This window comes from Zeugodacus cucurbitae, chromosome 4 (genome assembly GCF_028554725.1).
Source record: "Zeugodacus cucurbitae isolate PBARC_wt_2022May chromosome 4, idZeuCucr1.2, whole genome shotgun sequence".
NCBI lineage: Eukaryota > Metazoa > Arthropoda > Insecta > Diptera > Tephritidae > Zeugodacus > Zeugodacus cucurbitae.
This window is the reverse complement of record NC_071669.1, coordinates 63,577,954-63,594,092: the sequence shown is the minus strand read 5'-3', so window position 1 is coordinate 63,594,092 and position 16,139 is coordinate 63,577,954. Positions and strand designations below refer to the sequence as shown.

Below are 16,139 nucleotides of genomic sequence, written 5' to 3'. Positions count from 1 at the left end.
GGCCGAAGGGAATATAAGTATTTTGGAGTATGACGAGAGAGTAGTCTTTCGCTGTCAGTATGATTTTTGAAGTACACTTCATTGAGATAGTAAGAAAGAGAAAGAGGATCTGAAAGGCTATACGGAGAAAGAAGAAATCCATCTCTGACTAAATCTTATTGGACACTGGATTTTGTTTAGAATAAGTCCTTCAGTATTCAATGACGTATTTTACCAAAAAACTGAAAATTTTAAGTAGAGTCCTGCAGAAGAGGAGTTTGCTTCGAACAAATTTAATATTTTGACGTCTTTGACATAACTTCAAAACAACAGATTTGATAAAAAATGATAAAAGATTACTAAAGAGAAAGTAGTCATAAAATCAGCTGACTGAAGGGAACATTTTCAAGTTCGATGAATGTGAGAGTAAAATAGAGCTTCGAGTTAAACTTAATTGTTTTTTTATTCTCGTTTAATATAAATATCAAGATCGGATACTGAAGGAAAACTGCTTGACACCTACAAAAGTCAAAACAGTGCTGGAAGAAATATCGAATGCAATTATGAGAACTCTAAATTCGAGAGCTATATTGTTGTATTTGAAAGATCAATTATTAGCAACACTTAAGGGAATGGTCTGGGTTTTCACTTTTGAAAAATCGATTTTTTTTTGTCTTATTGTCTAACATTTCAAGAATATGTCCTCAACATTTTAATCCGATCTAAGCAATATTCTTGAAGTTATTTTTTCATTTTCGAATAATTTCCGGCCGAGTTACAGTGAAGACCGCAAATTGTTTTTTTTTTTTTTCAAGATGTCCTAGGGGAAGCTCTGTCACGGTCTAATGGTTTAATATTTTTGCATGAAAATGCATGATTTACAGAACATAGTAAAAACTATGCTCAATAATGTATAGAAGGTTTGAATAAAATTGCTTAATCGATATTTGAGATAAAAAATCACAAAAAAGTGTTTTGTTTTTGCGCTGAAACCCAAACCCCTCCCTTAAGGAGAGATCATGACTTTTTTCTTCTAGTGAATTCGGTTGTCTTCGTAGTGGTAAGTGAATTGTATTTTGCGCCTAATTGTAGGCGTCTATATTGAAAATAATTATTATAACGGGAAGATATAAACCAAATTTCGATTTTTTGTCAGAAAAACGTCAAATCTGTTCATTTGGTAAGAGACTGAGATAGCTGAACTCCGCTGATGCTATTTGGTGTAGCAATAGCTTTGGTGAATCTAAAAACTATTTTCACTTCTTAATATGTTTGAGAGACCTACAAAAATCACTTAGCTTTAAGCTTTTAATATTTTTTCTCATAAACTAAAAAGAGCAGTATAATTAAATTAATGCTCACATTTATTTGACATTTAATAAAAATATACGGTCCAACCAAAGTCCACCATAATTGTATGCTTATTTTCGCTATGCTGTGTATTTATTTTGTGATTATTTGAGTAGAAGCAAATTTCGCAAAAAAACAGAAAAAAGAAGCTCAAAGCTCAGGTGGCATTACGTAAGAAGCACAAAGTAAATAGCAACAGAGGTAGAGTAACAATAAAATCTATTGTTGATAGAAGGCATAATAAGCGTAAATGGCAGCAAAAAGTTTGGCATAATATTTGTACGGACTTCCGTTGCACACCAACACACACACACACGCATAACTGCTTGAATTGCATATATTTGTATGTATGAGTGTGTGTGTGCCAGCTTTCATAGGTGTTTATAGAAAATGGTGCAGCAGCAGCGAAATCAGTTATGTTGCGCACGTACACAATTGCTGCGAATCGATTAGCAGACACCTGCATATATATATGTATACATATTTATATATATATGAGTTAGGTTATATGAGTTAAATATACAAAATTAAAATCTACACACACATACACATTTACCTCCATTTGTATTTGTGAAATTTTATAAATGCGAGCAAACAAATGGCCTGCAGGCCACGACGCGTCGGTCCGCTACGGAAATGCGCCCGATATGCTAGGTCGCTGGGCTTAATGTGCGTCGTCGCAAATTTTTACCAGAAGCCAAAATGTAATTTCCTGCCCAAAAAGCCACTCATAGAGCATAATAGCTGGGTGTGTGGCACACACATATGCGGTCTCTCATCTATTTGTGCTATTTGTGTGTACACTGTGTGTCGTAAAAGTCGGCGTACATGTAATCACCGAAACATGTTTAAAGAAATAAATGTTAGTAGCTACAAGAAGTACATATATGCAGGCAGGCAATAAAAGTTAATGCGAGTCACCTAAAATGTTTATTTGCCATTTAATTTAATATTAAGCTTATACTGTTGCTAATAATATGTGTAAGGGGGTCGTGTTATATTTTTTTCGTAGTACCGACTCTCTCATTAATGACTTCCTCTGCGACAAATGGTGAGGTTAAAAGGAGCAGCATACATATTAAAGGGTAATTTGTTCTATAAAAAATTAGTTGCAGTTTTTTTCTTTATTCGAAAAATTCGGCAATGCCTGACTCTGCCAGAACAATACCAAAAATAGAAATTTTCACCAACTATTTTTTAACGAAAAAGTCGTCAAATTTAAACTCAAAACTCCTTAAAAGTAAGCAGAGTTTTGTGACAATATGTATGTAGTGTCTAAATTTAGTACCTTCACCTAGTGCTGGAGAATTTGTGAATAGATGGTAATTTTCAAAGCAGAGGCAATACAAAGTCCTTTAAACTCACTCCAATGGCTGCCCTCTAGGAAAATATGAGTAAATATCAAAAGCAAAAAATATAATTTGAGGCAAATGAGATGTGAAAAATAGTTTTGGTTCTGAAATGACTTAATATAATACTGAATTAATCTAAGGTATCATCTTCCGTATCCGAAATAATAAATTTAAGACAGTCAAGTATTTATTCCGTCAGAACTCTGAATTTGGTTGATTTCACCCAATTCTATTGAGGTGGGTATCTCTGAGTGTAACCATAGGGATGAAAATTATCATAAGATTCATTCGTCTACATTAATATTTTCAGCTCCACAATACTACCGATTCATATATACTGTCCCTTTTCATCTCCTGGAATTTAAAAACAATCCTATGTATGGTTTGCTTTTATCTTTAAATTCAAATCAAAGTATTGAGAAGAAAATATGGCTCAATTCCTTTTAGCACCATATCAGACTATCCCTTGAGAGAACTAACATTCTGACCGATATTTATTGAAAGTTATTCGGATTATCAAGAATATCAATCAAGGAAGTACAGCAGTGGAGAGGGTCGCCAGGAATATGAGGCTACACTTCTACTGGGTGCCAGGGCATAAAGGCATCGAGGGCGACGAAATCGTACACAGAATTGCCAAGAGTTGTGTACAGCTGTCACCCGGAAACATGATCGACATCGGTAAACCCATGCACATTCTGTACGACGACATAGACAGGTGCATGGCAAGAAAACTCAAATCTCGCTGGAAGGATCAACCGAGGTGTACAACTGCGAACGTTATGTGTAAAGCGGTACATCAAAAATATACAAGGTTCTTACTGGCGCTCGATAGAAAGGGCTGTAGGGCCATAGTTGGCATTCTTACCGGTCACAGCCTAGTAGCGGCACATGCCTATAAGATGTGGCTCTCAGATCGGGAGGAATGCAGAAAGTGTCAAGAGCGGAGCACCAAGGAAACAGTGGAGCATCTCTTGTGCGTTTGTCCTGCGTTAGCGAGACAGCATTTCAGGTACTTAGGGGCCCAACGATTCATAAACTATTCTGATTAAAGAAAGTAACTATTATATGCCTCGATTATTATCAATATTAATTAACTTTTACTTTTGAATATATTTGAATGGAGAAGATCTCGTCATACCGACCTTTTTTATATACCCATGAAATACTTCCAAGTGCGACATTTACTGGCCACGTGCAATTAAAACTATTATTGAAGCACTCGGTTTCTCAAAATAATGCAACAGAAATTATCCAACTCAAATAATGACTTTAATGAAAGTAGAGTAAAAATCGCAAAAATTAACATACCAAAAATGTAATGTCAATAATAATTTTCCTACAGGGCATGCGTAAAAGCGCTACACATACGAGTATTAGCGTAACGTTTGAAATTAAAAGGGGTTTCGCCGTGTTTGCGACGCATTATTGTCATTGCTATCATTAGGAGGCAGGAGGCAGGAGGCACTCAGTTTTTGTAACCAAAATTTCACTTAGTTCCACTTTTAATAGCGCTGCGTTGCGCTGCTACATATTTGTGCTATTACTATTTGTTAGACTACTGACATTGTTGTTATTGTTGTTGCTGTGGCACGTATGCTATCAACTGTTGGCGTGACAACAAATGCCGGTGAAAAATTACGCCTAATGTTGCGGCTCACATTTCCGCTTTGCCAGTTTTAATTTGCTTTCAAAAACGGCGGCCTCGCTGTCAATGAGTAAGCGCGGAGGAGAGGTGTAGTGGTGAGGAGGAAGAAAGGGGAGGGGTGGGTATGACTGTTGCGTTTGCAGGTGTGATGAGTTTCCGCACATTGTTCGCCTAATTTCCTCACCTTGTGCTAGCTTTCTTCAAGGCTGCCAACTGTTGTGTTGTTCTAGCTTTACAACAAATACACATGCTTGTGTTGTTGAGTGTGTGCGTGATTTATACTCAAATGCTCACATATTTGTACTTAGTTGCTTTGACATACTCATCGTCACGCACCTGTGCACTCATACCCATTAGCATTTTCATGTGTGTGTCTTTCATTTGATTCTTTTAATCACTGAAAATTTGCTCATTTTCGCCATGGCAAAGTTTTCTCAAGCGAGTTGGCAGTCAAATTTCGTCGTTCGGCGGCTCAAATTAACTTTTGTGTGTGAAATTGTCTGCCAAATGAAGGCTTTGCGGCAAAATTCGTTTTGAAAGGTTAAAAGCATTTTGTGTATTAGACACATTAAAATCACTTGACGTGGCATTAGAGGTGTATACGGTTTTGATTTAGTCAAATGCAATGTTGCTCAAGGATTTCTTTTCTCTTCGTGTAAATAATTAGCCAATTAAATAATTCTTTGGAATTAACGCATGAGTTAATTAGGAATTACGTATTATCTTGATTATTAAAGCTTTAACCCTTTCAAGAGTTGCTGAGGGTTTCATTTAAGGTATTTTTAACAAAAAGAGGCAAGCTTGAATGAATTGACTTTACTCTGATATAAATAATTTGATGTAATTCCTTAGTTTTTCAATTTCCACTTTAATTTTCTTGAAACTCAAAATTTGATTTTTGAACTTCGTTAATTTAACTGTTCACCAACTAGATGAGCCCATGAAGCTTAAAATATACAAGTGAGTAAGTAATTAAAGAAAGAGAACTAAAAATAAGACTCAGGAGTTCTGTGTTATGTTTTCTGGCCGTGGAATTAAGAATGGAACAATGTTTAAGCTTATAGACAACTCTTGTGAGCTCCAAATCTAAGTTAAGTTCGGTAAAAAAGTTTAATATTAATTAGGCATAGGATATTATAAAATCACGGAGAATTTCGGACAAATATGGGTCTTCCAAACTTGGCTGGTTTCATTTAATGCTATAAACTCTTCTACAATATTTCTTTCTTTCAGTATTTATTCTATCTACATTTGGAAATATATTCGAAAATATTTTGTGGCTTATAAAATAATGTTCTATGCTGAAGATTGTAAAATTTTATATTTTGTGTTATGCCCTTGTCGAAATGTTTGATTTATATTAAATTTGTATGAAATTTGACTTCTATTGCCAATTCAAGAATTCGAGTTATGGAGAACTTCGAGTTATGGAAGTTCCACTGTATATACTTTATTATATTTAAGGACCATTAACCCATTACTGTCTGCTTATAGATCCCGCCGTACGATTTTTTTTTTTAATTTATGGGGAAGTTTATATAAGTCATATTCATTTCATGGCTCTGCGAAACTTTCAGCTTAACTGAGATATGCGATAGGTTATAAAATTCCCAATGGGCTAATTAGGGGTATGAATTTTAATATATATGGCAACCTGCTGATCAGTTGATCGTCAAGTGTTTGTCAAAATCAGCTGTGTTACGAAGTAGATGCAAAGTGAAGTTGAAATTGTGAACTAGAGGAATAGTGAACAACGAATTTTCAGTTTCACTCAGCATATAGTACATACATCTGCCTAATGGGTACTATATATTAATCTCCAGAGTCTCAGAAGATTAGGAATAAATTTTTGTTTGTTAAGAAAATCCTTTATAAGAAGTAGTTATGATTTGATTTACTCGTATTTCTTCTATTGTAGTTTGCTGGAAAGCTTTGAAAATACATTTTCTGATTTTTGAAAATGTCTCAATTTTGACATTAGAAATGACCACCTATTAATCGAAATTTTGTCCTTAAAAGAATTTTGTCTTATAAGGAGTGTTTCTCGTTTCACATCTCCTCTATGATTTAGAAAAAAAAAAACAAAATCAATATCTCCAAGAACTTCCGAGGTATGATTCTTCGCGTGATCATTGTTGCGTGGTTATTTAAATACTCATCGGGCAGAAATAAGTTAAACTGTATTCTAAATTTATTTCACAAAACAACTCGTATTTTGATATACAGTGGCGGACAAAAAAAACGGGACACTTACTTTTTGAAACTTACTTTACATCAATGTAGCATTAACAAATCAAACTCTATTATAAAAGTGGATATTAATTATACTAAGTACATTATTCAGCTATAATAAAAGGTTTTTATTTGATGTCCTTACGATAAAATTAATTGTTTTTATATAAAATAAAAAAAAATTTAATTTCTACATTGTCCTCTTTTTTTTGTCCGCCACTGTACATATTAAGGAAATATTCAACAATTATAATTCATATTCATGCCAAAAATATTTACACATTGAAATAAAACCAATCAAAAGATATAATTTTAAGACACTCAACTGATGAAATGACAATTTATATTATTAAATATTAGTCGGAATTAAAAAAGAAAATTATAAACTATTTTTTAAATAATTTAAATATTTTTTTCTATGAACATTGAGTTCATCAACCCTCCAGTATGCCGTTTCGATTCGTTAATTCGCCTAATGGTAGGCAACGATTTCTATTATAGTATCAGGACTCTTCTACAAACTAATTATATCGATATTGACGATATCTTGGATCAATCCTAATCTCTCTATGAAATATTTAACAATTTGCATAAACTCTCCAGAATATGATTCAGTGATAAAATTGGAAAAAACATTTAAAGGAGTCTTCGGGATGTAATTCAACACCGATAGTATTTAATACCCTGCTTAAACCAACTCAAATACAACAGCAAATCGTATGCCTTTCTGTCTTCGAACTAACTGCAACAGACTTAAGTGCGCTAAGAGCTATCTATGAGGCCGCTAAGCCGAAATTCGGCAAATGTACATTAACCACAGGCTAACAGGCGCTCTGACCTACACGCAGCCGCACCAAAATCACCAAAATGTATTACACTGCAAGCGGAAGGCACATACAATTGCACGAGTGTTTATGCATAAGCAAGTATGTGACGCCACTCATGCAGTCACGCACAAAATTGTTGATGCGGCGCTTCTCCTACAGCATAATCGAGCTGGAACAATATACACGCTTGTCATATAAGTGTTCATGTACGTGTTTGTGTGTGTGCGTCGCAAGTAGGTGTATCTGTTTGCCAACATTGCACTTGCCGCTGTTTTTATTGCTGCGGCTATGCGGATATTATGCTACATGAGCGTGTTACAAGTGCATGCAGCACACGTTCAAGCGCATTTAAACGCACACACAGACACATATGCATATTTATATATATGTATATGGATGGAGTGCGTAAAGTACCGTTGCAACGCATAGAGCATAGTCGAGCTGGTGTCAGTTGTCATTGTGGTCGTGCGGTAGCGAAGTGCTGTCATCTTCACCTCATTTACGAAATGTCGGTTAAGTGTGTGCGTCTGAAATGTGCCAAGAACACACGTGAACAACGCAGCAGCACACACACTATTGCATTTGTATTTTTATGTAAGTGTGACAAGGCATGCTGCGACATTGCATTCGGACCTGCTGGCATACCTGTGCGAGCATTACCGAATTCGCAACAGCCAAGCGCTAATGTTAGTGCACTCAAACACACACACACCACTTTCACACATACTGAGAGACTCACACTAATACAAGCGCCTGTGCATGTGTACATTGTTGCCGCATGTTCGCTGCTGCTGTTGTTGTTCTTCTGGTGTAGCACATCCGTAGATAATGCAACTGACGCACTTGCTGTGGCCAACTTTCTGCTGTGCTCTGCTCCAATTATCCAACAATGTGTGGTGGCCATAATTCGAGGTATGCAGTTTATTTAGCTTGCATTTTACAAGTGTTGGCACGCACACACGCATGCACTGCCAAACACATATACACTCACATATACTCAAATACATATATATGTATGTATGAGAGCCAGCTTCAAATGAGCAGCTAGTGATGGCTGTCACAGCAAAAAGCTTCAACATTCTGTTCATTTGCACTTGGTCCCTACACTATTTGGCGGCACTGTCCTTTTGGGTGGCTCCATTTTTTCTTGCTTTCACGTGCTACTAGCAAATGTTGCTCAATTGATAGTCAAGCGTTCGAATGGCGTGACCCATACCTCAAGTTCCTATTGCGTATTTTCCAATTTTACAAAGTGACCAAGCACATCAATTGATCCCGTGGGTCATTCTGAAAACTAGTAATTAATGGCTTACGTCTTTGATGGACGCTACGTCTGTACGTATGTATTTGAACTGCTAGTTTGAGTGGTTAACGATTCAATGTAATTGGTTTATTGGTATGCAGGAAATGCTGGACTTGTATGAGTGAAATATGGTTCAGGCATCGCTGTTAGATACACCCGTCAGTGTACTTTAAAGTCTCGAAAGTAATTTCTTAGTAATTTTCTAAAAAAAAGTGTTTAAATTTGATCTTAAACTACTTTCAAAAATTATCGAATTCAAAGAAGAATCGAATTGTTTTAATATCAAGGAAATCACGATAGATGTCGCTAGAGTCAACATATTTATAAAATCCTTTTTTTCTGCCTGATTAAACTCATAATGGAATTTTATATAGCAAATAGTAAGTCAAACACATTTTGCCATACTGATTATCACCTGGCTAAATGAGTCAAAACGAAAAACACACTCATATCATTTCACCACACTACATCCACCTCATCACGCCAGAGAACACTACACGTTAACACACACACACACACATACATCAAAACACGATGACAGCATACAAACTTTAACAAAAAGGAATAGAAAGGATAGCACTTCACCTTTCTTTTCGATAACGTCGTTCGCATCGCACCTCCGTGTTCGCAGCATCCCGGTTTTCCGATATTTGGCACCCGCTTATATGTTTCAACATTTAACATCCATTTTTTAATACAACCATTTTTGTAAACTAAAATCACTAACGATACATACATTTATCATAACGTTGTTCAATATAAATACATAAATAATTCGTGAATTATTGTGTAATATTATTAAATTCAATAAATATTTATAACGTTTATTCCGAAACGAGTGCGTTTCTTTCTTCCTTTAAAAAAAGGGATTCGATAATCAAAAGTGAACATCAAGGTGAGTTTTTGTTCATGGTCCTTCGAGCCGGATGGAAAGGCACTGTGGCTAAATAAATATAAAAAAAATTAATATACATATATGTGAAAAAGTGTTTAATAAAATAATAAAAATTATACAAGTGACAAACAAAATCAAACAAAAAAGAAAACCAAACAACAAAATTGTGCCAAAAACCGGTTTCGCGAAACAGCAAGTGCAGTGACCTATATTATTTAAGGTACATACAGTATATACATATGTATATAGTATACACTGTGCTAAAAAAAGGTACAGATATAAATAAAATAAAATATTTACCAAATAAAGAAATGTGCAGTGCAAATATTCAAAACATACATATTTAAATATAACTAAATTTTATAAAAACAAAAAAAATAGTAATAAATAAAATAAAAAAAATTTACAAAAATAATTAAAATCTGTAAAGTTATATTGTTCTGCGACTTTTTACATACAAATACAAAACAACAAAAATATAATAAAAATACATATATGTTTAATGCTGTGAAAAAAAAAAAACAAACAAAAAAATTACATAGATGTTAAACAAACACAGAGAAAGAAAAAACAATTCTGGAAATTAAAGATGCAAGCTAGTGGATCTTCACAATTTTATTCCACGCTTCCAGCGGGATTTGCCCCCAGCCCAAATAGTGGGCCACATTTCCACACCTTGGCAAGTGGACACTTGCAGACGCAACAACCTTCCCAACTTCAAAAAGCAACAACACAACAACAGCAGACGGGATCTCAAACTTTATCACATTCGCCTTCACCTCCAAATAGCTATCATAAAGACGAGCGTACCCAACGACAACACACAAAATTATTACGAAAACTTGAGAAACAACGTGAGATGAATTCTGGTACTTCAGCACCGACTCAGATACCACCTCTTCGCCGTAGCGATTTAAATGGGTATCATAAACTTTCAGTAAACTCAGCCAAGAAGTAGCCCCTGAAATTGTCAAAAAATATGCACCCCAAGGGATCGATTGGCAATTCATACCACCATGTTCTCCACACATGGGCGGACTTTGGGAATCAGCAGTAAAAAGCTTCAAATTCCATTTAAAGAAAACGGCAGGTAACCATAAGTTCAATTATGAGGAGTTTACCACACTACTCGCTCGTATCGAAGCCGTTCTTAACTCTAGACCTATCTCACCACTCTCGCAAGATCCCTACGACTTCACAGCCTTAACCCCAGGGCATTTTCTCAAAGGAGCACCCATTCTGGCCATACCTGAGCCAGGCGTGGAGTCGCTATCCTTATTAAACAGATGGGAACGAATTAAAATTCTCCATCATGATTTCAGCCGTAGATGGAAGGAAGACTATATCAAGGACCTCCACAAGAGATACCGCTGGAAAGTTCAAGGAAAAGAACCAAAACTTGGAGATTGTGTCCTTATACAAGACGATTGTCTCCCACCTTCGGAATGGCGACTTGGACGCATAAAGCAGCTTCACTACAGCTCCGACGGTCATGTTCGAGTAGTTGATCTCCGCACCCAAACCGGAACGCTAACCAGACCGCTCGTCAAATTATGCTTTCTGCCAAACGCCGAAGATAAAGAAACGTAAATATACTCGAAAACCGAATGTTAATTAATAAATCGTTAAAACAGATAAACCGCTTACAAACTCGAAACCTCGAACATCAAAAAACGCCATAAAACCCTAACATAAATGTCCGATAAGAAATAACAATCTATGCATGCCACATAACGTGGCACTCATGTTCATATTATTGTTGACTCCACAATACATATAACTAATATAACAATTTTTCTATACAGAGCAATATGGACGTAGAAATGGCATCACCATCAACGCCAACTATGCGTTCGGTTGTTCCCGCTCCGCGCCCTGGAACTGCCCCAATCGCAGCACGCCGGACCACCATTCCAACCGCCGTGCCTCAACCAACAACAGGCACCACCGCGCCAACGGCCCCGGGCAATAGCATGGCATCAACACCAGCATCACCCGCACTAACAGCGGATTTGCAGCGCATTCGATGCCCATTGTGTCGACGCCCGCATCGACTATCGCACTGCGGCATTTTTAAAGGCATGCCACCGATGCAACGCCAACAAGTTGCACAGGCACACGGCTATTGCCTAAATTGCCTGGGAACTACTCACGCAACGCAGGAGTGCCCGTCCAACAATCGCTGCCAAATCTGTGTGCGTTCGCATCACACGCTGCTGCACCGCACTACCAGACGCGACGCAGGGCGACAAGCGGCTCCTCGCACCAGTGATAACATCAGGCGTTCTCAAAGAGCGCCTTTGATACAATACCGCCGGCGTGGACCCCCGTCTGCAGAATCCCGTCACTGGCAACACCGTGCCACATCAGCACGACGTCAGCAGCCTAGGCCGCAATCCCGCCGGTCAACAGGCCTCAGCAGCGTCGTAGCCACGCTACAGCAGTTACAGCGGCTTCTAGGCTAAACATTCGCCTAGGGGGGCCGGGATGGCTAAATGAGTCAAAACGAAAAACACACTCATATCATTTCACCACACTACATCCACCTCATCACGCCAGAGAACACTACACGTTAACACACACACACACACATACATCAAAACACGATGACAGCATACAAACTTTAACAAAAAGGAATAGAAAGGATAGCACTTCACCTTTCTTTTCGATAACGTCGTTCGCATCGCACCTCCGTGTTCGCAGCATCCCGGTTTTCCGATATTTGGCACCCGCTTATATGTTTCAACATTTAACATCCATTTTTTAATACAACCATTTTTGTAAACTAAAATCACTAACGATACATACATTTATCATAACGTTGTTCAATATAAATACATAAATAATTCGTGAATTATTGTGTAATATTATTAAATTCAATAAATATTTATAACGTTTATTCCGAAACGAGTGCGTTTCTTTCTTCCTTTAAAAAAAGGGATTCGATAATCAAAAGTGAACATCAAGGTCATCACCTTTACATGGAGCTAGAGTTTAAATATTGCTAAAATTCGGATGTATGATGTTTTCAAATATATGATAGATTTGGGCATTTAAAACGATAAATTGCATCTCTTTGACATGTAATATGCGCAGTAGATTCGCATTCAATACTAGAATCCTAGATAAACGTTCCGTGAGATTAATGGTGTCTTGGGGGATGGTACTATATCACTTCGAACTGCGGAGGAATGGTTTCGACGATTCAGAGCGGGTGAAAACGATACCATGGATAAGCCAGCCGGCGGAGAACCTCTGATGACGAATACCGATCAAATCATGGAAAACATCGAGTTGGACCGGCATGTGGCATCTCGTGACATCGCCCAGGAGATGGGAGTTAGTCACCAAATCATTTTAAACCATCTGCAGAAAGCTGGGTGCCGCATGATTTGATGCAAAAAACCTTCTGGACCGAATCAACGCCTGCGATATGCTGCTGAAACGGAACGAAATCGACCCATTTTTGAAGCAGATGGTGACTAGCGACGAAAAATGGATCACGTACAACAATATCAAGCGAAAACGGTCGTGGTCGAAGGCCGGTGAGTCGTCACAAACATTGGCCAAACCAAGCGTCCTAAATTGGCCAACAGGAAGGGTGTAGTGTTCCACCAGGACAACGCCAGACCACCATACACTTCGTTGATGACTCGTCGGATGAGAGGTTTTATCGCATCCACCATATAGTCCGGACATAGCCCCTAGTGATTACCACCTGTCCCTGTCCATGGCGAACGCCCTTGGTGGTGTAAAGTTGAACTCAAAAGAGGCTTGTGAAAAGTGGCTGTCCGAGTTCTTCGTGAATAAGTAGGGGGGCTTCTACAATGAGGTTATTATAAATTTGCCGTCTAGATGGAAACAGATTATCGAACGAAACGGCGCATATTTGAACTAAATCCGATCACTGTATAGCATTGAATAAAGAACAAAAAAGCGGAAGGAGATATTTGATATTTCATCTCCAGTTATGAAATAGAAATATTGGATTACTTTGAAAGAAATTTATAAAATGGATAAGCTTTTTGTAATATATATTTAAAAAGTTTTTACTTTCTATTAATTTTGGTTTGGAAACCTAGTGCTACTAACTGATTGACGGAGATTTATTTCCTGTTGTGACCATCTTCCTCGGCCGAAGATTTAAATCTGTTCCAAAAAGGAGAGCAAATAATTGGAACGAATATGTGTATATTTTAGATGATAAAAAGGAACAATAAATAAGTGAACCATAATTTATATAGAGAATCCAAAACCAACTGTATATAGAAAAAAATGAGAAAAAAGTGTCAAATCTTTTGATACTTTATAAAAAGTTCGATTTCTAATTAAATGCCCATACTTTTGATATACTATCTTATTTTCTGGCATTAAGAAAAGTGTTTCTAGTTTTTGATAAGAAGTAATTATAATTATTTAATTATCTTGGAAGCGATGACAATATTAAAAGAAACTAATATTTGACATATTTATGTTCGACTCAAATATCAAACTGTCACATATTCGTAGTACTCTTCTGAACATTGTTCCCCTGCTTATGTCAAATATATGTAAATTTTTAGATATTTATGCGTCAGTGCCAGTGACTTGTGACATCAACTGATTACTCGTCTCTGGGAAGTCGAAGTTTCACTTCAACTTCATGTAATCGATACACATAACTTAGGTACATATCTATATATGAACACTGGGACATGGTTGTACGTACATTTTGACGGGCATTTCAAGATACTTGCACCCATACATCTACGGTAGACACAATTACACTCAGATATATATATATATAGCTACTATATAATACTTATAGTTATGTATGCTTGTAAAATATTTAGCGAATTCCACTTACCGTTTAGTACATGTACGCGTACGCTGGCCACATCTGCATTCGATGGCGCACACGAATATTTCCCCGAATCGGCCAAGTCGGCATTTTGTATGAGCAGAAATGACGTAGTAACATCGCCCTTTTCGGTAATTACCGAAACGCCGCCACGTGACGAATCATAATTGATGACCTGTTAAGTGTCGCAGCGCATACACACACACACACACGTGTATACATTTGATTGGAAAGTGCGGGAGAGAGAGGGGAAAAAATATCGATATGATAGCGTTAATTAGTCTTGATGTAAATGAGCAATTATAATTATGTATGCACGTTTGTATTTTATATGGGAGATTGTATTTACAGATAGGTTACGAAATTAATTGGACACAACGAAGGGTGAGCAATCAGAGTAATTATGGTAAAATATTAGATATTACAAACAAAAATAATTGTGGAAAAAATGTCAGTAATTAGTTTAAAATAAATATTTTTAATTATGAAAAAAAAACTATAATATTTTTAGTTTTTTAATAAAAAATATTTTCCTTAAAAAAAATTAAATCAAATTTTCTTATAGTTTTATTAAAAATGAAAAATCTGGGAAAATAAAAAATTTTTTTTTCTTAAGAAAAAAAAAAAATTTTAAGGAAAATATTATTTTAAGTGAATATTTTTTTTAAGAAAATTTCTTTTTAGGGAAAAAATTTAATTTTTAAGAAAAAAAAATTTTTTAAGATAAAAAAATATTTTATAAAAAAATAATATTTTAAGAAAAAAAATATTTTTTTAAGGAAATATTTTATATTTTTTTAAGGAAAATATTTTTTTAAAGAAAAATAATTTTTTAAAGAAAATATTTTTTAAAAGAAAATATTTTTTTTAAGGAAAAATAATTTTTTAAAGAAAATATTTTTTTTAAGAAAATATTTTTTATATTTTCCCAGATTTTTCATTATTAATAAACTTAAAAGAAAATTTAAATTGAGAGAACATGACTGATTATTGTTTAAATTAATCTGTCAACAATTCCTTAAAAAATCAATTTTTAGTACCTTTACTTATTAAGTAATATAACTAAATTCTTCAAAAGCTAAGTTAATAAAATTTGAGTACCAACATTTCCATATTTTCAATTATATACAAACAGTAAAACGTGTCAACATTGTGTACCAAACTTAAAATGTCAACCGAAATCATCCTGCTTCATCTCCAAAATATCAATAACGTAATAACAACTAATTGCCTGACACATAACCTTGACTATTGATGGTGTCAACAATATTCACATCAATCAACATCTTATCTCGCGCAATTTGCCACTCAAAACGCATTTTCACAAACATTATGGAAAATATAAGAACATGAAAAAAAATATAATAATAGAGTGTAAAGTGAGTTTTAAGAGGGTTGTTTGATAATTCAATGGATCTTTAAAGAAAAATAATTGTCTATGGTATAGATGGTAGAGTTGTCATTTGATATGTGGGGCTAGATTATATATAAAGACTGTTCTTTGTTGCTATAGAAAAATTAACTTTCGTAAACTAGTTTTGACTCCTAGATTCTTGGTTTTAACTAAATTCGAATCCGCGCTAATAACGTAGAACGGACTGTCATGGAAATCTCAATATATAGTATGTTCAAGATCTATCTTTGTTTTAATACCAGTTCTCTTTTCGGATCTAATTCTTTTATATTTTTCAAATGCTTCAGATTCCGAAACAG

At 35.7% G+C, this 16,139-nt stretch overlaps 2 protein-coding genes across 2 annotated transcripts in view; one reads left to right on the top strand and one right to left on the bottom strand.

Moving 5' to 3' along the window:
* Window positions 1–16,139, bottom strand: part of LOC105211162 (uncharacterized) — a 271,702-nt gene that overhangs the window by 92,157 nt on the left and 163,406 nt on the right. The window contains exon 6 of the mRNA XM_029039568.2: window positions 14,433–14,601. Within this exon, the coding sequence (XP_028895401.2) occupies window positions 14,433–14,601 (169 nt within the window). The remainder of the gene's footprint in view (window positions 1–14,432; window positions 14,602–16,139) is intronic.
* Window positions 9,114–12,411, top strand: LOC128921345 (uncharacterized). The gene is made up of 2 exons (XM_054228648.1): window positions 9,114–9,586; window positions 11,392–12,411. Exon 2 carries the CDS (start codon window positions 11,398–11,400, stop codon window positions 12,049–12,051), a length of 654 nt encoding a protein of 217 aa, XP_054084623.1. The 5' UTR covers window positions 9,114–9,586; window positions 11,392–11,397; the 3' UTR covers window positions 12,052–12,411.

Excerpts from the sequence above, each read along its gene's own strand:
- LOC128921345 (XM_054228648.1), top strand. The coding sequence starts at position 11,398 with ATGGACGTAGAAATGGCATCACCATCAACGCCAACTATGCGTTCGGTT.